At 42.0% G+C, this 16,427-nt stretch overlaps 2 protein-coding genes across 2 annotated transcripts in view; one reads left to right on the forward strand and one right to left on the reverse strand.

Moving 5' to 3' along the window:
- TDRD9 (tudor domain containing 9) overlaps positions 1–16,427 on the forward strand; it is a 130,448-nt gene that overhangs the window by 3,235 nt on the left and 110,786 nt on the right. The gene's annotated exons all lie outside the window — the stretch shown is intronic.
- RD3L (RD3 like) lies at positions 7,185–8,153 on the reverse strand. The gene is made up of 2 exons (XM_007128398.2): positions 7,855–8,153; positions 7,185–7,482 (listed from the first exon to the last, which is right to left on the reverse strand). The coding sequence occupies exons 1-2, from the start codon at positions 8,151–8,153 to the stop codon at positions 7,185–7,187; spliced, it is 597 nt and encodes a 198-aa protein (XP_007128460.1).

Here is a 16,427-nt window from a genome sequence, read left to right on the forward strand (position 1 = left end):
GCGTGGTTGTGGCGTGTGGGCTCAGTAGTTGTGGCGCACGGGCTTCGTTGCTCTGCGGCATGTGGGATCTTCCCGGACCAGGGCTCGAACCTGTGTACCCTGCATTGGCAGGCGGATTCTTAACCACTGTGCCACCAGGGAAGCCCTGAAGGAGAGTTCTGACATTGGTGAGAAAACATTCGATGTAGGGGAAGGCAGGCTTTGTAAGTATAGGGTATCGCATACTGAAAAGGTATTTGAGAGGGACAGTCACTCAGGTGGGAAGATTAGCTTGCATTGAGTCCCCGGAGTCCAGTCTGTGGATGCTGTTAAATCAGCTTAATGAGTCATATGAGTTGTGACCATCAGCATAAAAAAAAAAAGAGCAATAGAAAATACCAGACTATATCATGGTAGTTCAAGTAAGAATTGCTCTGTGAGATGGACCTGTGTCTGTGTGGTGAGTACAGAGTCACAGTGTGAGTTTCTTTCTGAAAGAAAGCACTGCTTGAGTTCCTGTGGCGAGAAGTTAGAAAGGACCAGGAGTTGGGAAGGGTGGTAAAGTGAGTAGGGGTAGTTGAATGGTTTGCAAATGATATATTCAGTGATACTATGGATTTCCTCCTGTCTTGTTTTCCACGTTATTGTATTTTTGCTCCTTTGTGCTGATTGTGGGGTATGCTTTCCCTTTTTTCTTTTTCTTTCTTTTTTTTTTTTTTTTTTTTTTTTTTGCCTGTGCTGGGTCTTCGTTGCGGGCTTCTCTCTAGTTGCGGTGCACGGGTGTAGTTGCCCTGCGGCATGTGGGATCTTAGTTTCCCAACCAGGGATTGAACCCTTGTCCCCTGCATTGGAAGGCGGATTCTTAATCACTGCGCCACTAGGGAAGTCCTGGGGTATGCTTTCTTTTATTTTTACATTCCTGTTTCTTCACCTTGGCATATGAAAAAGAGAAACTTAGTGGCTGTGGTAGGCTGTTGTGTTTTCCTCCAGGGTTGGCTGTGCTGGCTTTCCTTCGGAATGCAGGGCATGGTCCTCAGTGTGTGGCTGGGAGCCCCACTGCACTCCCGGTGGCCTCTGCCCAGGGTTTCTCTGTGTGTGGACGTCCCTCTGTCTTCCTAACTCACACCAACTCCTGGGCTTAGGACGGTCTTGCTTAATTCTCGCTTTGACATCTTTGACTCTCCAGTACCTTAAAATGTACCTTGTCCCAGAGAAACTCCACTACAGAAAGCTTTCAAATCGCTTTTCAAAAGCATCTGGTGATGCTCTTACCCAGTTTCCTTTTTTGTTAATTTCCCGTTTCCTTCTTGAAATGTCTTACTACAAGCTGAATGCCTACTGCGTTGGGCATTGTGTCAGGTGACGCAGGCAGTACAAGCAATCGCACTCCTTCTGACAGACGAGGCAAGTCCCATCTTATAGCTGAGGAAGTCAAGGATCAGGTAAGTTGAGAAACTTATCCCAGCCCATGTATCTGTTATGTTGTACAGTGGGTGTATTTGACTCCAAAGCATGTGACTTTTTCGTTTTTGCCTTGTCTTTCAGTATTTAGGCCTTCCCTAGATGGTAGTTACCCTCCAAGGAGTTCTGTTTTCTATTCACCCACAAAAGTCCATGTTTTTTAAAAACCTTTGTCTGTTTAACAGATTTAGTCTATTAGGTAATTTTCCCGTTAATTGGAAAACTATTTGAGTGTCTATTCTGTATCTACCACGTGCAGCTGGAGTAGAGGGATTGAGAGGGAGGGAGGAGATGAAGTCCGAGAGGCAACAGGGTGCCAGGTCAAGAGTTCCTTGTTCAGTCTCAGTGAGCAGCTTGCTGCTTCATCTTTGACATCGGGGAGCCACTGGAGGGCGCTTGGAGGTTTTGGGCATAGCTGCCACGTGTGCTCTCCACTCTGAACAGGGTTACTGCCAGTTGAATGAATGAAGGGGGCCCAGGGCAGAAACAGGAAGGTCAGGTATCAACTTTATGTGTAAACTTGGTTGCACCATGGTGCCCAGATATTTGGTCAAACATTACTTTGGGTCTTTCAGTGAAGATATTTTTTGGATAGAATTAACATTTAAATAGGTGGATTTTGAGTAAAGCAGGTTAACCTCCATAATGTGGGTGAGCCTCATGCAATCAGTTGATGGCCTGAATAAAACAAAGACTGATCTCCCCTGTGCAAGAAGGAATTCTGCCAGCAAACTCCCTTTAGACTCAGACTGCAGCTGACCTGGGTCTCCAGCAGATTTTGGACTTGCACCTTTACAATTGTGTAAGCTAATACCTTAAAACTAATCTCTCTCTATATATGCAGACGTCCTGTTGGTTCTGTTTCTTTGGAGAACCCTCACTAATACATCATCCAAGCAAGAGAGAGGACGGTTGTTTAGACCAGGATAGTAGCAGTGGAGGTGGTAAGCGATGGTGGAATTCAGGGTATATTACTAAGAGGCGGGAACTTTGAGCTGGATCAGGTATAGAATAGGAATGGGGAAGCAGTCATGGGTGACACCAAGGTTTCCGGCTGAGCATTTGGAAGGTGTTGCCATCCACTGAGAAAGGCCAGACCGCAGGAAGAACTGGTTTTGGGGGAATACCAGGTGTTTGATTTTGAACATGTTAACTCTGAAAATCCTGGTAGATAACAGTAAGTGCATGAATCGAGGAAAGAAGTCTGGCTGTGGAGCTAGATGTTTGGGAGTTTAAGGCTTTGAGGTCAGTGAGACGAGACCACCCAGGCTCTGGGTGATGGAGCCTGGTGGGTGAGTGCAGAGGGAGGGGAGGTCTAAGGACCCAAGCTTGGAGCACCTGAGTGTTTAGAGGTTGGTGAGAAAAAATGTGCAAAGGAGACGGAGAAGGAACCACTAGCAGGGTCCGAGGAAAACCAAGTGAGCGAGCCTGTTTTAAACAACTGCCTGCTTAGTGCCCTGTCTGTGTGCATCTCTTCGTACTTTTAGGGGATTATTTATTTATTTAATTTATTTATTTATATTTTTTATTTTTGGCTGCGTTGGGTCTTCGTTGCTGCGCGTGGGCTTCCTCTAGTTGCGGCGGGGGGGGGCTACTCTGCGTTGCGGTGCACGGGCCCCCCTCTGTTGTGGCCCCCCCTGTTGCAGTTGTGGCGCACGGGCTCAGTAGTTGTGGCGTACGGGCTTAGTTGCTCCGCAGCATGTGGGATCTTCCTGGACCAGGGCTCGAACCCGTGTCCCCTGCACTGGCAGGTGGATTCTTAACCGCTGTGCCACCAAGGAAGTCCCAAGGAATTATTTTATGTGTTGTTTTCCCCACGTAAGAACTTCTTGAGGGTGCAGATTTTCACTGAATCTCTACCTCTTAGCACAGTACCTGGCATATAGTAGGAACTCAGATGTCTGTTTGGATGAATGAACTGCCTTCGTAGGTCCCGATTATTGATTGCTTACAATGTGCTGGGTCCTTATTCTAGAAATGATGAGAGTTGCTTCCTCATTTGCGCCTACCTTGAATGAATCCTGAAATCTGAGTTATTCCTCTGACCAGAGCTGATTTCTCTAAGGTAGGGGCGTGCGTGCGTGAGTGTGTGTGTGTGTGTGTGTGTGTGTCTGTATGTATACAATGAGTCCAATAAAAATCAGCATATCCTGGCAACTGTACCGTAAAGTATTTCTAGAATAAGAGTGTCTCACTGTGTATACAATCACCACCCTGGTCTAAATAAACCACCATCATCTCTTGCCTGGATTATTACAAAAGCCTTCTATTTTTGGTCTCCGGGCTTCCTGTCTTTGCCCCCAATAATTTATTCTAGCACACAGTAATTTATTCTAGAAGAATACCTGGCGTGAGGTAGATGCCCAGTTGATATTTGTTGAACGAAGGAACCCTTGAGTGAACATTCACGCGTGAGGTTTGAGAAGCACTTGTGCGGCTTTCCGGGGGGTAGGTGGCTGTTAGAACAAGGCGCTGGCTCTGACCGTGGCTTACCGAGTGCTCCTCCATCTGGCACCTGACTCACATCCTGCCGTCTTTCACTGCGTTCTGGGCACATTGGCATTTTTCTGTATCTTGAAGACACCACACTCCTTTCCACGCTGGGGCTTCCACACCTAGTCTGTCTTCTGCCTGGAGCGCCTGCCCTCTTCCATTCCTGCCCTGTTTCTTCCTATGACAGGCTCCTTTCATCATTCAGGGCTCTGCTCCTTCAAGAAGTCTCCTGTGACCTCCATAGCTACAGAAGTCCTCCCCTACCTTCTTTGGCAGTCTCTCTAGTCTTTGTCAACTTTTTCTCCTCCTCTAAAGCACTTATCACTTGCCCCAAGTCTTGTTTGTTTGTGATGTGTTTTTGGGTCCTCCACCATTGTGAGGGGGCCAGAATGATTCTGAGATTTTTGGCTTGTAGAATTGGATGGATAGGTAGGGTTGTCATTTCCTGAGAAATGACTGGAAAACACTAGTTGAGGTGTTCGAAGGGTTATGCTTTTAGTTTGTGTAAAGTGTGTTGTTTTGGTTCCTCTGTTCCTTTCTTGAATTTTATTTATCCTTTTAGGAAACAAACCTCTATGATTTGGTTTTGAGCATGTTGATTTAAGTTGCCTGTAGGTCTCCAAGAGGAGGTGTCAAGTAGGCAGTTGCCTGTATGCATTTGGAGCTCAGACGTAAGTTGGGGCTGGAGGTGGTGTAGAGGCCTGCCAGGCTGATGTGACTCCTAGCCCTGCCATTCAGTATCTCTTGTGATATTGGGCAAAGGCATCGAACAGGTGTGAAGCTGTTTGCTCATCTGTCAGATGGGAATATCATCACCTACTTTCAAGTTTAGGATTAAATGAGATGTACATACATACAGTGCTTAGCACAGTGACTGGCATGTAGCAGAATGACTTTCATGTTATTAAATGGATTCGGCTGGTTAATAATGCCACCTTTTCAGAGCTTACTATATGTCAGGTTATCAGAATCCTTTTACGTGGGTTAGTGTATTTATTCCTTACTATTCACGACCTAAAACTTTTAGCTACTGTGCCAATACTTTATCTTTGTAAAACATACTTGAAGCTTTCCTAGTAGTCCTCTCCCCCATCTGCACCCCCCCTTATATTTTTAACGCTCATTCTTTTGCCAGTTTTAGGTACTATAAATAGCCCAGTGTATAAAAGTGTGGATCTGTTAACATTCAGGAAGTTATTTGTGTTATAATTTCTACCTGATTTGTCCATTTTTTGGAAACAGCTGTAGATTTCAGTGATATACACCAATACTGACATAGGGAACATGGTTATTAGGTTATTGCCAAAAACAAATGTGAGAGGTAGAAACTCAGAATACCCAAGTCCCTTTTGTATTTTTCCAGTCCCTTTAAAAGTCGGGCTGTACAGTTGACTCACTGCACCGTGGGTGACTTAGAGTGCTGTGGAGTGCGTCTTCATCCCTGACCAGTGGGATGACCCAACGTCTACAGCTGCTTCAGTCACTGTAAGCTTGTTGATAGGAGTTATGTTTTAAAAATTACTTTCTTCCTGTCTGAACAGGGAGGATGGCACTTTCTTCAAAGTGCCATGGGCTCGGCCATTTCTTCTGTTCAGTGGCTGTTTGATGTGCCTTGGAGGCAGGAAAATGTTTTGGGCCTCTTCATGCTGTATATCTCCTGATATACGTGGTGAGGCTCCTGGCTCTAGTACTGGATTTCATAGACAAACTCCAAGTTCTGTTTAAAACAGAAATTCTATGAGGACCTACCGTACAGCACAGGGAACTCTACTTAATACTCTGTAATGACCTATATGGGAAAAGAATCTAAAAAAGAGTGGACATATGTATATCTGATTCACTTTGCTGTACAGCAGAAACTGACACAACCTTTTAAATCAACTGTACACCAGTAGAAATTAATTAAAAAATTCTGTTCCCATCATTAAGGTAATAATACTGAAACTCTTGTTTGCTGCTTCATACGTTCACTGCATGATGAGCAGTTGTGCCCTTTGGGGAACATTTCTCTCTCCCACAGATAGTTTTCACTCTACAGATTCTTATAGTGATTGAAGAAGCCATAGATAGTTATGTCCTGAAAAATGAACAAAAAGGGAACAGGAGTGAGAGGTGTCTTTGTTTTAAATTCACTTTGGGTTTGTTTCCATTTACCTTGTCTTATTAAACCCTGGGTAGGTTGACACCATTTATGACATGGTTAGGATTTAAGACCAAACTGAGGCCAATTCAGAATGGTGTTGAAGTTAGCCAAGCGTAGGGAAAAATGCATAGCCAGAGTGTGTATTTTCTTTGGAGTGTGTATTTTCTTTGGAGTGTGTATTTAGCTCCTACCTTGATTTTTTTTTCTTTTTAATGGAATAAAAACGTACTCGAATAAATCTCCAAATATAAAGTATGGACATTAGGTTCCTTGGATTTACTTTTAAGAATGGTATAGATTCTAGCACTTAATCATAGAAATAAATCTGACTAATGAATAGTTGCCTACTTTAATGAAATTCTGAGAGGTTGAATTTTATATATTAAATATTTTGCTATTTTAAATGAACATAATATTGGTTTAAATTATAGATTGGCATTGACTGTTTTTCTTTGAGTAGCCGTTACTAATGTTGTTAAACTAGTCCATTTCTCTTTTGCTCATGTAATATAGAGCTTTTTTTTTTAATACTTTCCCTTAATGCTGGTTGAGATTAAAAACAAATCTCAGTGTTGGGATGAAGCACTGCTTTGTTTTCAAACTGCACATTATTTTTTCCCTCACTGCCGTCTTCCCCATCCCCCGCAGAGAATGACTGATTCAGTGTTAATATTGTAAAGATAAGATTCACATCAATCATTTATTTTATTCTATACATAGTTCTTTTTAGAATAAAAGCAAGGTTAATGTCAAAGTTAATTTATCGAATTTCATACTTGGTACTTTCATACAAATTTCATATTTCAGATTTCAAAATAAAATGCCTCAGTTCCTGTTGGGATGTGTTTGAGGTATAAGAAAATACTTCAAACATTTTTTGAAAATATTTAGGAAACATTTTAGTTAAAAGCATACTGTTCAATGAAAACATTGCATTTTTAGAGTGGTTAAAAAAGGAACACTATTTAAAACATAGGCTACATCCACAGGAATTTTAACTTCTGATCTTGCAACAGAGTAGCATTAAGTCACATCATTTTCTCTTTTTCTTAATATTAAGGGTTCTGATACTAAGACTGTGTCAAACACTCCTCTGTTTACAAGTAATTTAACTTGATGGGTAATAATATGGTAGGTTCCATATCCGATGTGAGAATGTTGGGAACCTGTTCTTTGTGTTTTTGTCTACGTAACTTGAAATAGTGGGTATTTCATCCTTGTCTGGACTCTTGGAGCTTTCTCCTGGGATCACGGAGCGAACAGGACAGGCTGCGTGCTGTGATCCTTCCAGGCCCTCTTGCTGACTGCCTTTGTCAGTACTCCTTAAGAAGTCCTTCAGAACTTGCTTGAAGATGTAGACAATTTCCCATGGCAGTACATCATTTTCTGCCAGAACTTCTCGAAATCTAGAGGCAAAGCAGTTATCAGTATTCAATTCAGAAAATCTCTTTTGTCGTATCCCTTTGTCTCCAAAATTCAGCTTAGATAATGTAACCATATAGTAGTTACCCACCTTTTGAGTAAACTGCACATTGCTTTAAAATTATACTTCTAGTAAGGAAATTTTAAAAGAGACTTTAAAACATTTCCTAGCCAGTGAGATATCAACAGTGTTTGTTTTTTTTTTTGGTCCGGCCCATCCTTAGGGATTTTGGTTGCTGGGTAGTTGATACACATGATTAAAAAATTTATATGATATAATACGATTTCCAGTCTAAAGATATGAGGAGCTTAGACTTGACAGCAAATATTACAAGAAGAGAACGTAGTATTTTTACCTGCTGAGAATAGCTCCAGTTTGACAAGGTTGAACCTGTGAGCAAAGAATTTCAAGTTGTCTTTGTTCAGTAGCTGGGATGGTTGCGTGGGGATTCTGATAGTTTCTCAGCCAATTGTAATCCACGCCTGTTTTTTTCACTTTTTGCTCATTTTCGATCTCTTGTATTAATCTCTCTCGTTCCTTTAGATGCCATTTTAATTCCCGAAGCAGAGTCTTTGTCACTACTTCTGAGTCAGGGTAGTATGTGGATTTGTAGGAATTGTATTTTGGCCATTTCATCCAGCCAAAAAGTGGCATTTTTAGCCTATGGAAATATTCTCACATGTTTATTTGCATAAAATATTACGGTTCTGATGAGCAAATATTTGTTTCTTTACAGTAACTTTGCCAGAAAAGTGCATGAATTTTTCACTGGTTAGATATACAGGTCAAAATACGATTAGAATGGATTAAAGTCTTAATTTCTAACTAGGTCAGTGCCAAAAACCAGGCTTTGAAAATACTTTTATGTAGCTAAGGAGAAATGAAATGCAGTCAGATAATCTACAGACTGAACATTTTCTGAAAATACCACTAACACTTGCTATTAAAAGTTCTTAGGAGGCTTTAAAATATTAACATATAGGAAAGTGCTATCTGCAAACATACTTTTGACTTATGTTTTGTACAGAAAAGGTTTAAAGATTACCTGTGAAGTTGTTGGATCCGACGTGGTGATGTTGCCAAAGAGTTTACTTGAATTGGTGATGAAGCTGTGCTTCACTCAGGCATATCTCCTTCTCCTGGATGTATCCGCTGTTGAAAGAATGAGTCTCCTCCTTTACCCACTGAAACTGTATTTGAAATAACTAACCTTCTGTGTTAGGAATGAGGTTGTGATGTCTTCATTTGGAGAGAATGCTCATTAATTCACCTTGTAAGTAAGCTGGAAGAAATGACAAAAATAACTTACTATTTAATCTTTACAAATTATGTAATGGTTTGCCTTTTGAATGTAGCTCAGTGTATTTGAAAAAGATGCCGGCAGCTACAGCTTCTGGTCCTAAATGCATTTAGACATATCTTTGATAAAGAAATGAAGAAAGGTCGTCTGAAGCACCACAGATGCGCTGCCAGCTAAAGTGAAGACTGTCGCATGATGTGAGGCTTTGCTGTGCATAGCTGCAGGTCACAGTTTAGTGCTGTATTTTTATGCCTGTAGAGCTCTAAAAATAACCATGTTGCTTTTATTCTTCAGCTTAACTTTCAGGCCGTTTAGAAGCCAGGTCACTGTCCCCTCTAATGAAAGCAGGAAAAATAGATCAGACTTGACTATTTGCACAATATACATTCTGAGAAACCTCGTTACAATTGAGCAAAGTAGGCAAAGAATGCTGATATCAGTCATGTGTGAACTATTTAGTAAACGTTATATTCTGTACACATTTTGTTTTTCTTTCTAAATAGTATTTAAATTTGTATATTTAAACAAGTTGTAATGCTAGAGGACGTTATATACACTTAAGTAGATACCTTTAAAATATACTTATAATCTCTAAAAACATGGTGATAAGGCAGTAATAGATTAAGGTCAGAAAAAAATAGAGACATGAGAACATATCAAGTTCACAACAAAATCTTACAGTTCATTATAGAAAATCATTTTCGTGTTTTCTTTTGGAGCTGAAAGTGAAACTTATACTCACAGTTTGGGCGAGTACCGATGGGTAATTGGTCTTTATTGTGCTAATTTTCTATTCCAGAGAGGTTTGTGTCTTTGGTTTAAGCACGGACAGGTTCCTTACTCTCTAGTTCTGTGTTAAATGACTGTGTAGTGGCTTTTCCTTTTATAATATGTGTTTCTTCTGTTGCTTTTTCCTTCAAAAGAACTGTGAAGACTAGACCTCGTTTACATCAGACCTGCATGTCACGCATGATAAAGAGTGATGTGTGTGGTCATCCTCCAGCTCCTGTCACTTATGTGTTAGAAAAACCCAGATGTCAGGATGCATTATCTGTAACTAGAAGGTTTTCATATTACATTGTGTATAGTACTGTGAAAGGGAAGGGAGTAAAGTTTATCACGACAGAACTGTCCTACCTGATTTTCTACTACAGCTATGATGCGTCATGCTGCTTTCCCTTTGAATAAGCTCCTTGTCATTGCTTTAATTTTTAAATTTTTTGCCTCTGAAATGGTAACAAAAGTACCAAAAATGTATTGGATGTGGAGCATAAACCGACTTTCTGTTCCCGGCCCTCTGCAGTCTTGCCTCTCCCGTCTTCCCCGGCTTGCTTTCTTGCTCTACCTGAGTCTGTCTGTAGTGTCAGCCAAGCCTGACTGCCCCACGCAGGCCGTGCTCCCTCCGGCACTTCTGCTTTGGTCACACTGACTCTCTTCTGAGATGCTCGTTTTTCTTTTCCATGTACCTATACTGTAATTCTCTTATTTATTTATTTCTGCCTGCGTTGGGTCTTTGTTGCTGTTCACGGGTTTTCTCTAGTTGCGGCGAGCGGGAGCTACTCTTCATTGAGGTGTGCGGGCTTCTCATTGCGGTGGCTTCTCTTGTTGTGGAGCATGGGCTCTAGGCTTGTGGGCTTCAGTAGTTGCGGCACGCAGGCTCTAGGGCGCGTGGGCTTCAGCAGTTGTGGCGTGCGGGCTCAGTAGTTGTGGCTCACGGGCTTAGTTGCTCCGCGGCATGTGAGATCTTCCCGGATCAAGGATCGAACCCGTGTCCCCTGCACTAGCAGGCGGATTTTTAACTGCTGTGCCACCAGGCAAGTCCCTATACTGTAACTCTTTTTTTCAGGGCTCAGTTTCAATACCAACTAATTTTTTCTCCTGTCTGAGGGAAAAGCATTTTTCCCTTGGCCTCCACGCTCTGTTCCTTTGAACTCCGGTTTTATTTCTCTTTACTGTTAAACTAATAGTCCTTTATGACTAGGTTCTGTCTGTCCTCCACTTATTTGCAGCTCTCATTAGCTCAGCAGATAGTTTTGACTGTGCCATGTCCTAGATGCAGGCTAGGGACTGGGGATGCAGCAGTGGACCAGACAGACCTATTCTCTGCCCTCATGGAGCCCGTCTTCTAGTGGGAAGATGAACCCGAGGACCCAAATCACCCAGTGCAGTGGTCATGATACACTCGAGGCCTCCCCAGTTCACTGTGGAGGTCAGGGAAGGCCTTTCTGGGTAGGGGCTGTCCTTTGAGCAGAGATTTAAAGACCAACGAGGAAGCCACACAAAGCGCTTCATGCGGCCAGCTCCCTCCTCAGCTTGACCTATTAGCTCCTAGCTGGCTATTGAGATTCAAGTCTGACCTTCACAGAACTTTTCTTACACCTCGGCTCACATTCAGTGCATTTTCCTTTGATCTTCCTCGCGTAAGCCAATTTTCCTAGTACTTAGTGTGTGCTACTTGTGTTATTATACATTTTATTTTTTCTGTCCTATCTTCTGAGATTGTTAGATTGAAATAGAGCCCAAATGTCATTCTCTGATTACAGTAATTCCCCTACTACCATGCAGATAGAGAACAGAAATATTTGTAGATCTAGGTAAGGAAGTTCCTTTGCATTAATCCTTCCTGTTTGTTGGGAGTATAACAAGATTAATGTTGGATTTTATTCGTCACACATTTTAGTAAGTTGAACAAATGAATTATTTCTAATGAATTGCAACCTCATTAGGCTATTTTGTGTGGAAGACATAAAGCTTAAACTATGAAGCAGTTAGGTTAATTTCTTTTTGGTCTTTGTCATGGTTTTCTAGGCTTTATCTTCTTAGCTGAACAGCAAAATATTTTATGACTTGAAGTGAGATAGGATCATATCATTCATAATGTGTGTGTGTGTGTAAAAGTTTAAGATGTGTAAAAGTTTAAGATGTGTAAGGAAGTACTTAAGTCTAAATAGACAAAATTTTGGAATCTCGAAGGGCAGGCTAAGGAGCCAGGTTGTTTATATACAACTTGTATATATTTATGGTCAGGGGGCCTTATACAGTTCTCAGCAGCATTTGATTGCAATTAAAGGAAGATTTTTCATTGTGAGGGGACTAATATCTTTCTGTTTTTAATTCCTTTGCTGCTGAATTCAAAGTTCTGAATTACTGGTTGGTTCTTTTTTTTTTTTTTGGCTATTAGAGATGCAGTTAATATTTGAGAAACTGTGATGTTAAATTCCTTTTCCCAATATTATTCCCTCTTTAAAACACTCTAATTAAAACACACTAAGATGTACTTTTTCATGTTAAAAATCATATTCTATTGGGTTGTCCATATCTTACTGACTTAAGAGAATTCTTAGTGTACATCTGCATTCTGTGCAAATGTTCGCTCTAGAGAGACCACTGTTCTTGCTCTTTAACCTTTATAGACATTGTTCGTAAGTTTTATATTATAGTTTAGTTCAGTTTGTTGATATCTTCCTTTTTTGACTTTTCCTTTTTTGTGTTATTGTTTAAGCCCTTCTTTACTTCAAAGTTATAACGTACAGAAGAAGATAAGCTTTTTAGGCTTAAAAAAATAAGTACCCCTGGGTGTTGAGTTGGTTTGAAATTGATTTGAGATTGGTTTGAGGTGTAGGGGTCCCCTAACTGGATAATCATTCAAAGTAAGTAGTCATTGTTCCACCCAGGAGATTTTCCCGATTCCTCGTGCGCCCAGTAACTGTGTGGCGTATCCTGGGTATTTTGAATATTATATTATATTATGGGACTCTGGGTCTTGTTTAAATCCTGTGGGAAATGCAGCTGACCAGCTGTGTTCAGGCTGCAAGTTCCAGCCAGCTTCCTATGGGCGGTGGATTCAAAGTCCCTCAGGTTTTAGAGCCTTTGCAGGGCTGTCTGGATCTGTCTTGCACTGTGCCATCTAGTGGCCGTCCTGTAGCTCAGTTCTCAAAGTCTGTGATGGGCTGTTTGGGGTCAGGGCACGCCTGCCAGCCCAGGGGTGCGCCCAGCAGTTCCTAAAGGTTCTCAGGTGTCTGCAATCTCCCTGGTGCTTTCCCAGCCCAGGGCCTCCCTTTTCTGGTCCTCTGGCCAGAAGACAGGGGCTTTGTTGCCCTGCTCTGCCAGGCACTTCCTGCAGTGATGTCTGCCTCCCAGGCCAAGCAGTGGGAGGGCAGAGAAAGAAAAAAGGCAGTGAGAGTTTGCCCCACCCTCTTGTAGAGGGAGTTTCCCTCCCTCGGAGTTTGATGCTCCCTGCTGCACCTGGCTTGTGAGAGAATGGAGAAAAGAAAAATGTAAGGTGTGCACTGCCCCAGTTTTGAGTATTTGGAGTCCCTTTTCCTGCCCCGCCGGGCACAGCTGGAGCTGGTCCTGGGGTCCTGTGCCAGTGCCACGTGCATTTTGTAGCTTGGGAGTTCAGGTCAGGGGCCACCAGAGTTAAAAAATGGTGAGCTTGTGCCGCTGGTTTGGTGCTCTGAATTCTGGCCTTCTTCCCCTGTCTGCCTCTTACTGTTTACTTGTTAGAGTTCTCCAGCACCTGCTCAGGCGTTCTGCCCGGGGGTTACAGCTTCGTTCTGTGGGAGGTACAGGGTGCAGCGTGCTTACGCGATCTTACTGGAAACTGGAACCTTGGAATTGTTCTTGACTCCTTTGTTTTTTTCAGACCCCAGGTCTAATATGTCAGTATATTCTGTGGGCTGCACTTTCACTGCTGCCACTCTAGTCCGAACGATGTCATCTCTGGCCTTGGTTTTTATGCTGGTCTGTTAGGTGGTCTCCCTGCTTCTGCTGTGTCTGAGCCCCCATCACCCCACCCTACTTCACCCAGTCAGAGCCATCCTGGTAAAATAGGAATCAGATATTTTTATTGCTCTGTCTATGCTCAAAACCCATCGTGCTCAGAGCAAAAGCCAAAATCTTTAAAATTAGCCCCTGCCAGTCCTCCAATGAGATAGGATCATATCATTCATAATGTGTGTGTGTAAAAGTTTAAGATGTGTAAGGAAGTACTTAAGTCTAAAAAGACAAAATTTTGGAATCTCGAAGGGCAGGCTAAGGAGCCAGGTTGTTTATATATAACTTGTATATATTTATGGTCAGGGGGCCTTATACAGTTCTCAGCAGGATTTGATTGCAATTAAAGGAAGATTTTTCATTGTGAGGGGACTAATATCTTTCTGTTTTTAATTCCTTTGCTGCTGAATTCAAAGTTCTGAATTATTGGTTGGTTCTTTTTTTTTTTTTTTTTTTTTTTTTTTTGGCTGTTAGAGATGTAGTTAATATTTGAGAAACTGTGATGTTAAATTCCTTTTCCCAATATTATTCCCTGTTTAAAACACTCTAATTAAAACACACTAAGATGTACTTTTTCATGTTAAAAATCATACTCTATTGGGTTGTCCATATCTTACTGACTTAAGAGAAGTAATCCCTGGCTCTTCCCCGTACCTCTACCCACCCTCGCCCAAACCTCTTCTGGGCTTTCTCTGCTGGAGCCACGTGGGTCTCCCATCTTCCCTGGCCTTTTGCCTCAGGGCTTCTGCTTTTCTGTGAATGTTTCCCTTACAGAGCTGCCCAGTCATTCTCTTTCTTCTGATCTTTGCCTGTGTGTCACCTTATCAACATGCAACTCTCCTCGCCCTGTCTCTTCTCCTGCCTTTTTTTCCCTCTATTTTATTACTGTGTGACATACTCCATGCTTTACTTTATTTCTCATCCCCCAGCTAGACTGTAAGCTCCATGAGGGCGGTCTGCTCACTGCTTTTGGTACTTAGGACAGTGCCTGGCATGGAGTTGGCCCTTAATTATTAATTTGTTGAGTGACTTAATGAATAAATATCAGGTAAACAGTAACCAAAAGTATGCTGATATGACTATAAATATCAGGCAGAAGTAGATTTTAATGCACATAGCGTTTTATTAAGGTAAACCTCAAATTTCAAGAATTGGTATCATACTGATAGCAGTGCATTTAAATTAGACATTGATAACAAAGACAGAATTAAATTGGTAACATATTTTGCATATCATAGCAATTGCCTTTTTTTTCCACTTAATGTTTTGGACATTTTTATCTATTAGCATGAATATAGCCATAACATTCTTCAAAAATGATACATATTAAGTAAGAGTATGCCATAGTTTAGCTTGTCCCTTTGTCGTTCATTTTTTCCAGGTTTTAACCACTACAAGTGTCAGGAAAAGGTATCCTCTCTTCTTGGGGGGTCCTTTATACCCTTGCCCTGTTTTATTTTCCCTTCGTATCCCCGATGAGCATCTTGCATGTTTGTTCTGCGTCCTTCAGTGGGATGCTGGTTTTGTGAGGGCAAGGACTTGTTTTGTTTACTGCTGTATTTCTGTGTCTAAGACAGTGCCTCACACGTGCTAGGTGTTCAGTAAGTAGTTGCTGAATGAATGAATGCTTTGTTGGGGAGGAAGAAAACTTTATTCTTCTAGGTTCTTCTGGCTGGTGTAAAAATTAAATTGACATGAGACAGATTAACAGGAGAAAATAAAATTTTTTGTTTGTTTGTTTTTAAAGGGGACCTCGGACCTCCTCAGTTTTAAAAATTTATTTATTTATTTATTTATTTTTGCTGTGTTGGGTCTTCGTTTCTGTGCGAGGGCTTTCTCTAGTTGTGGCAAGCAAGGGCCACTCTTCATCGTGGTGCGCGGGCCTCTCACTATCGCAGCCTCTCTTGTTGCGGAGCACAGGCTCCAGACGTGCAGGCTCAGTCAGTAGTTGTGGCTCACCGGCCTAGTTGCTCCGCGGCATGTGGGATCTTCCCAGACCAGGGCTCGAACCCGTGTCCCCTGCATTAGCAGGCAGACTCTCAACCACTGCGCCACCAGGGAAGCCTGAGAAAATAAAATTTAGTTTCACATGTTCAGGAACCCCACATACCTGAGAGGGTCAGAGACCCCACATACTGGAGAGGTTCAAAGACAGAAAGGTAAAAGGAAGTATATATGACACCCTGAACTAAGGAGTGGGAGGGGGCCTGGGGCTTCCAAGGCCCCATCGCATGGCTTGCAGGATCTTCCGGGTCAGGGATTTAACCCGGGCCCTCCGCAGTGAAAGCTCAGAGTCCTGACCACTGGACGGCCAGGGAACTCCCCAGGAGGCTCATTTATAGGACGGTAAGAGGGAGAGCAGATGCTTGGTAATTAGATGTTGGCCTTGCTGTATAGATGGGGCTCTCTCTACACACACACACACACACACACACACACACACACACACACACACATTCTTTTCCATTATGGTTTACTACAGGATATTGAATATAGTTCCCTGTCTGTACAGTAGGACCTTGTTGTTTATCCATTCTATATAAAATAGTTTGCGTCTGCTAACCCCAAACTCCCAATCCTTCCCTCCCCAGCCCCCTCCCCCTTGGCAACCACAGGTCTGTTCTCTATGTCTGTGAGTCTGTTTCTGTTTCATAAGTAAATTCATTTGTGCCATATTTTAGATTCCACATATAAGTGATATCTTATGGTGTTTTTCTTTCTTTTCTGACCTTACTTCACTTAGTATGATCATCTCTAGGTCTATCCATGTTGTTACAAATGGCATTATTTCATTCTTTTTTATGGCTAATAGTCCATTGTATAGATGTACCACGTCTTCTTTATCCATTCAT

The sequence above is a fragment of the Physeter macrocephalus genome, chromosome 11, assembly GCF_002837175.3.
Source record: "Physeter macrocephalus isolate SW-GA chromosome 11, ASM283717v5, whole genome shotgun sequence".
NCBI classification, from domain to species: Eukaryota; Metazoa; Chordata; class Mammalia; order Artiodactyla; family Physeteridae; genus Physeter; species Physeter macrocephalus.

Coding starts and splice junctions, on each gene's coding strand:
- RD3L (XM_007128398.2), bottom strand. CDS start 8,153: ATGCCACTTTTTGGCTGGATGAAATGGCCAAAATACAATTCCTACAAA. Junction 7,483..7,854: donor ACTGGAGCTATTCTCAGCAG/GTAAAAATACTA, acceptor CTTTGCCTCTAG/ATTTCGAGAAGTTCTGGCAG.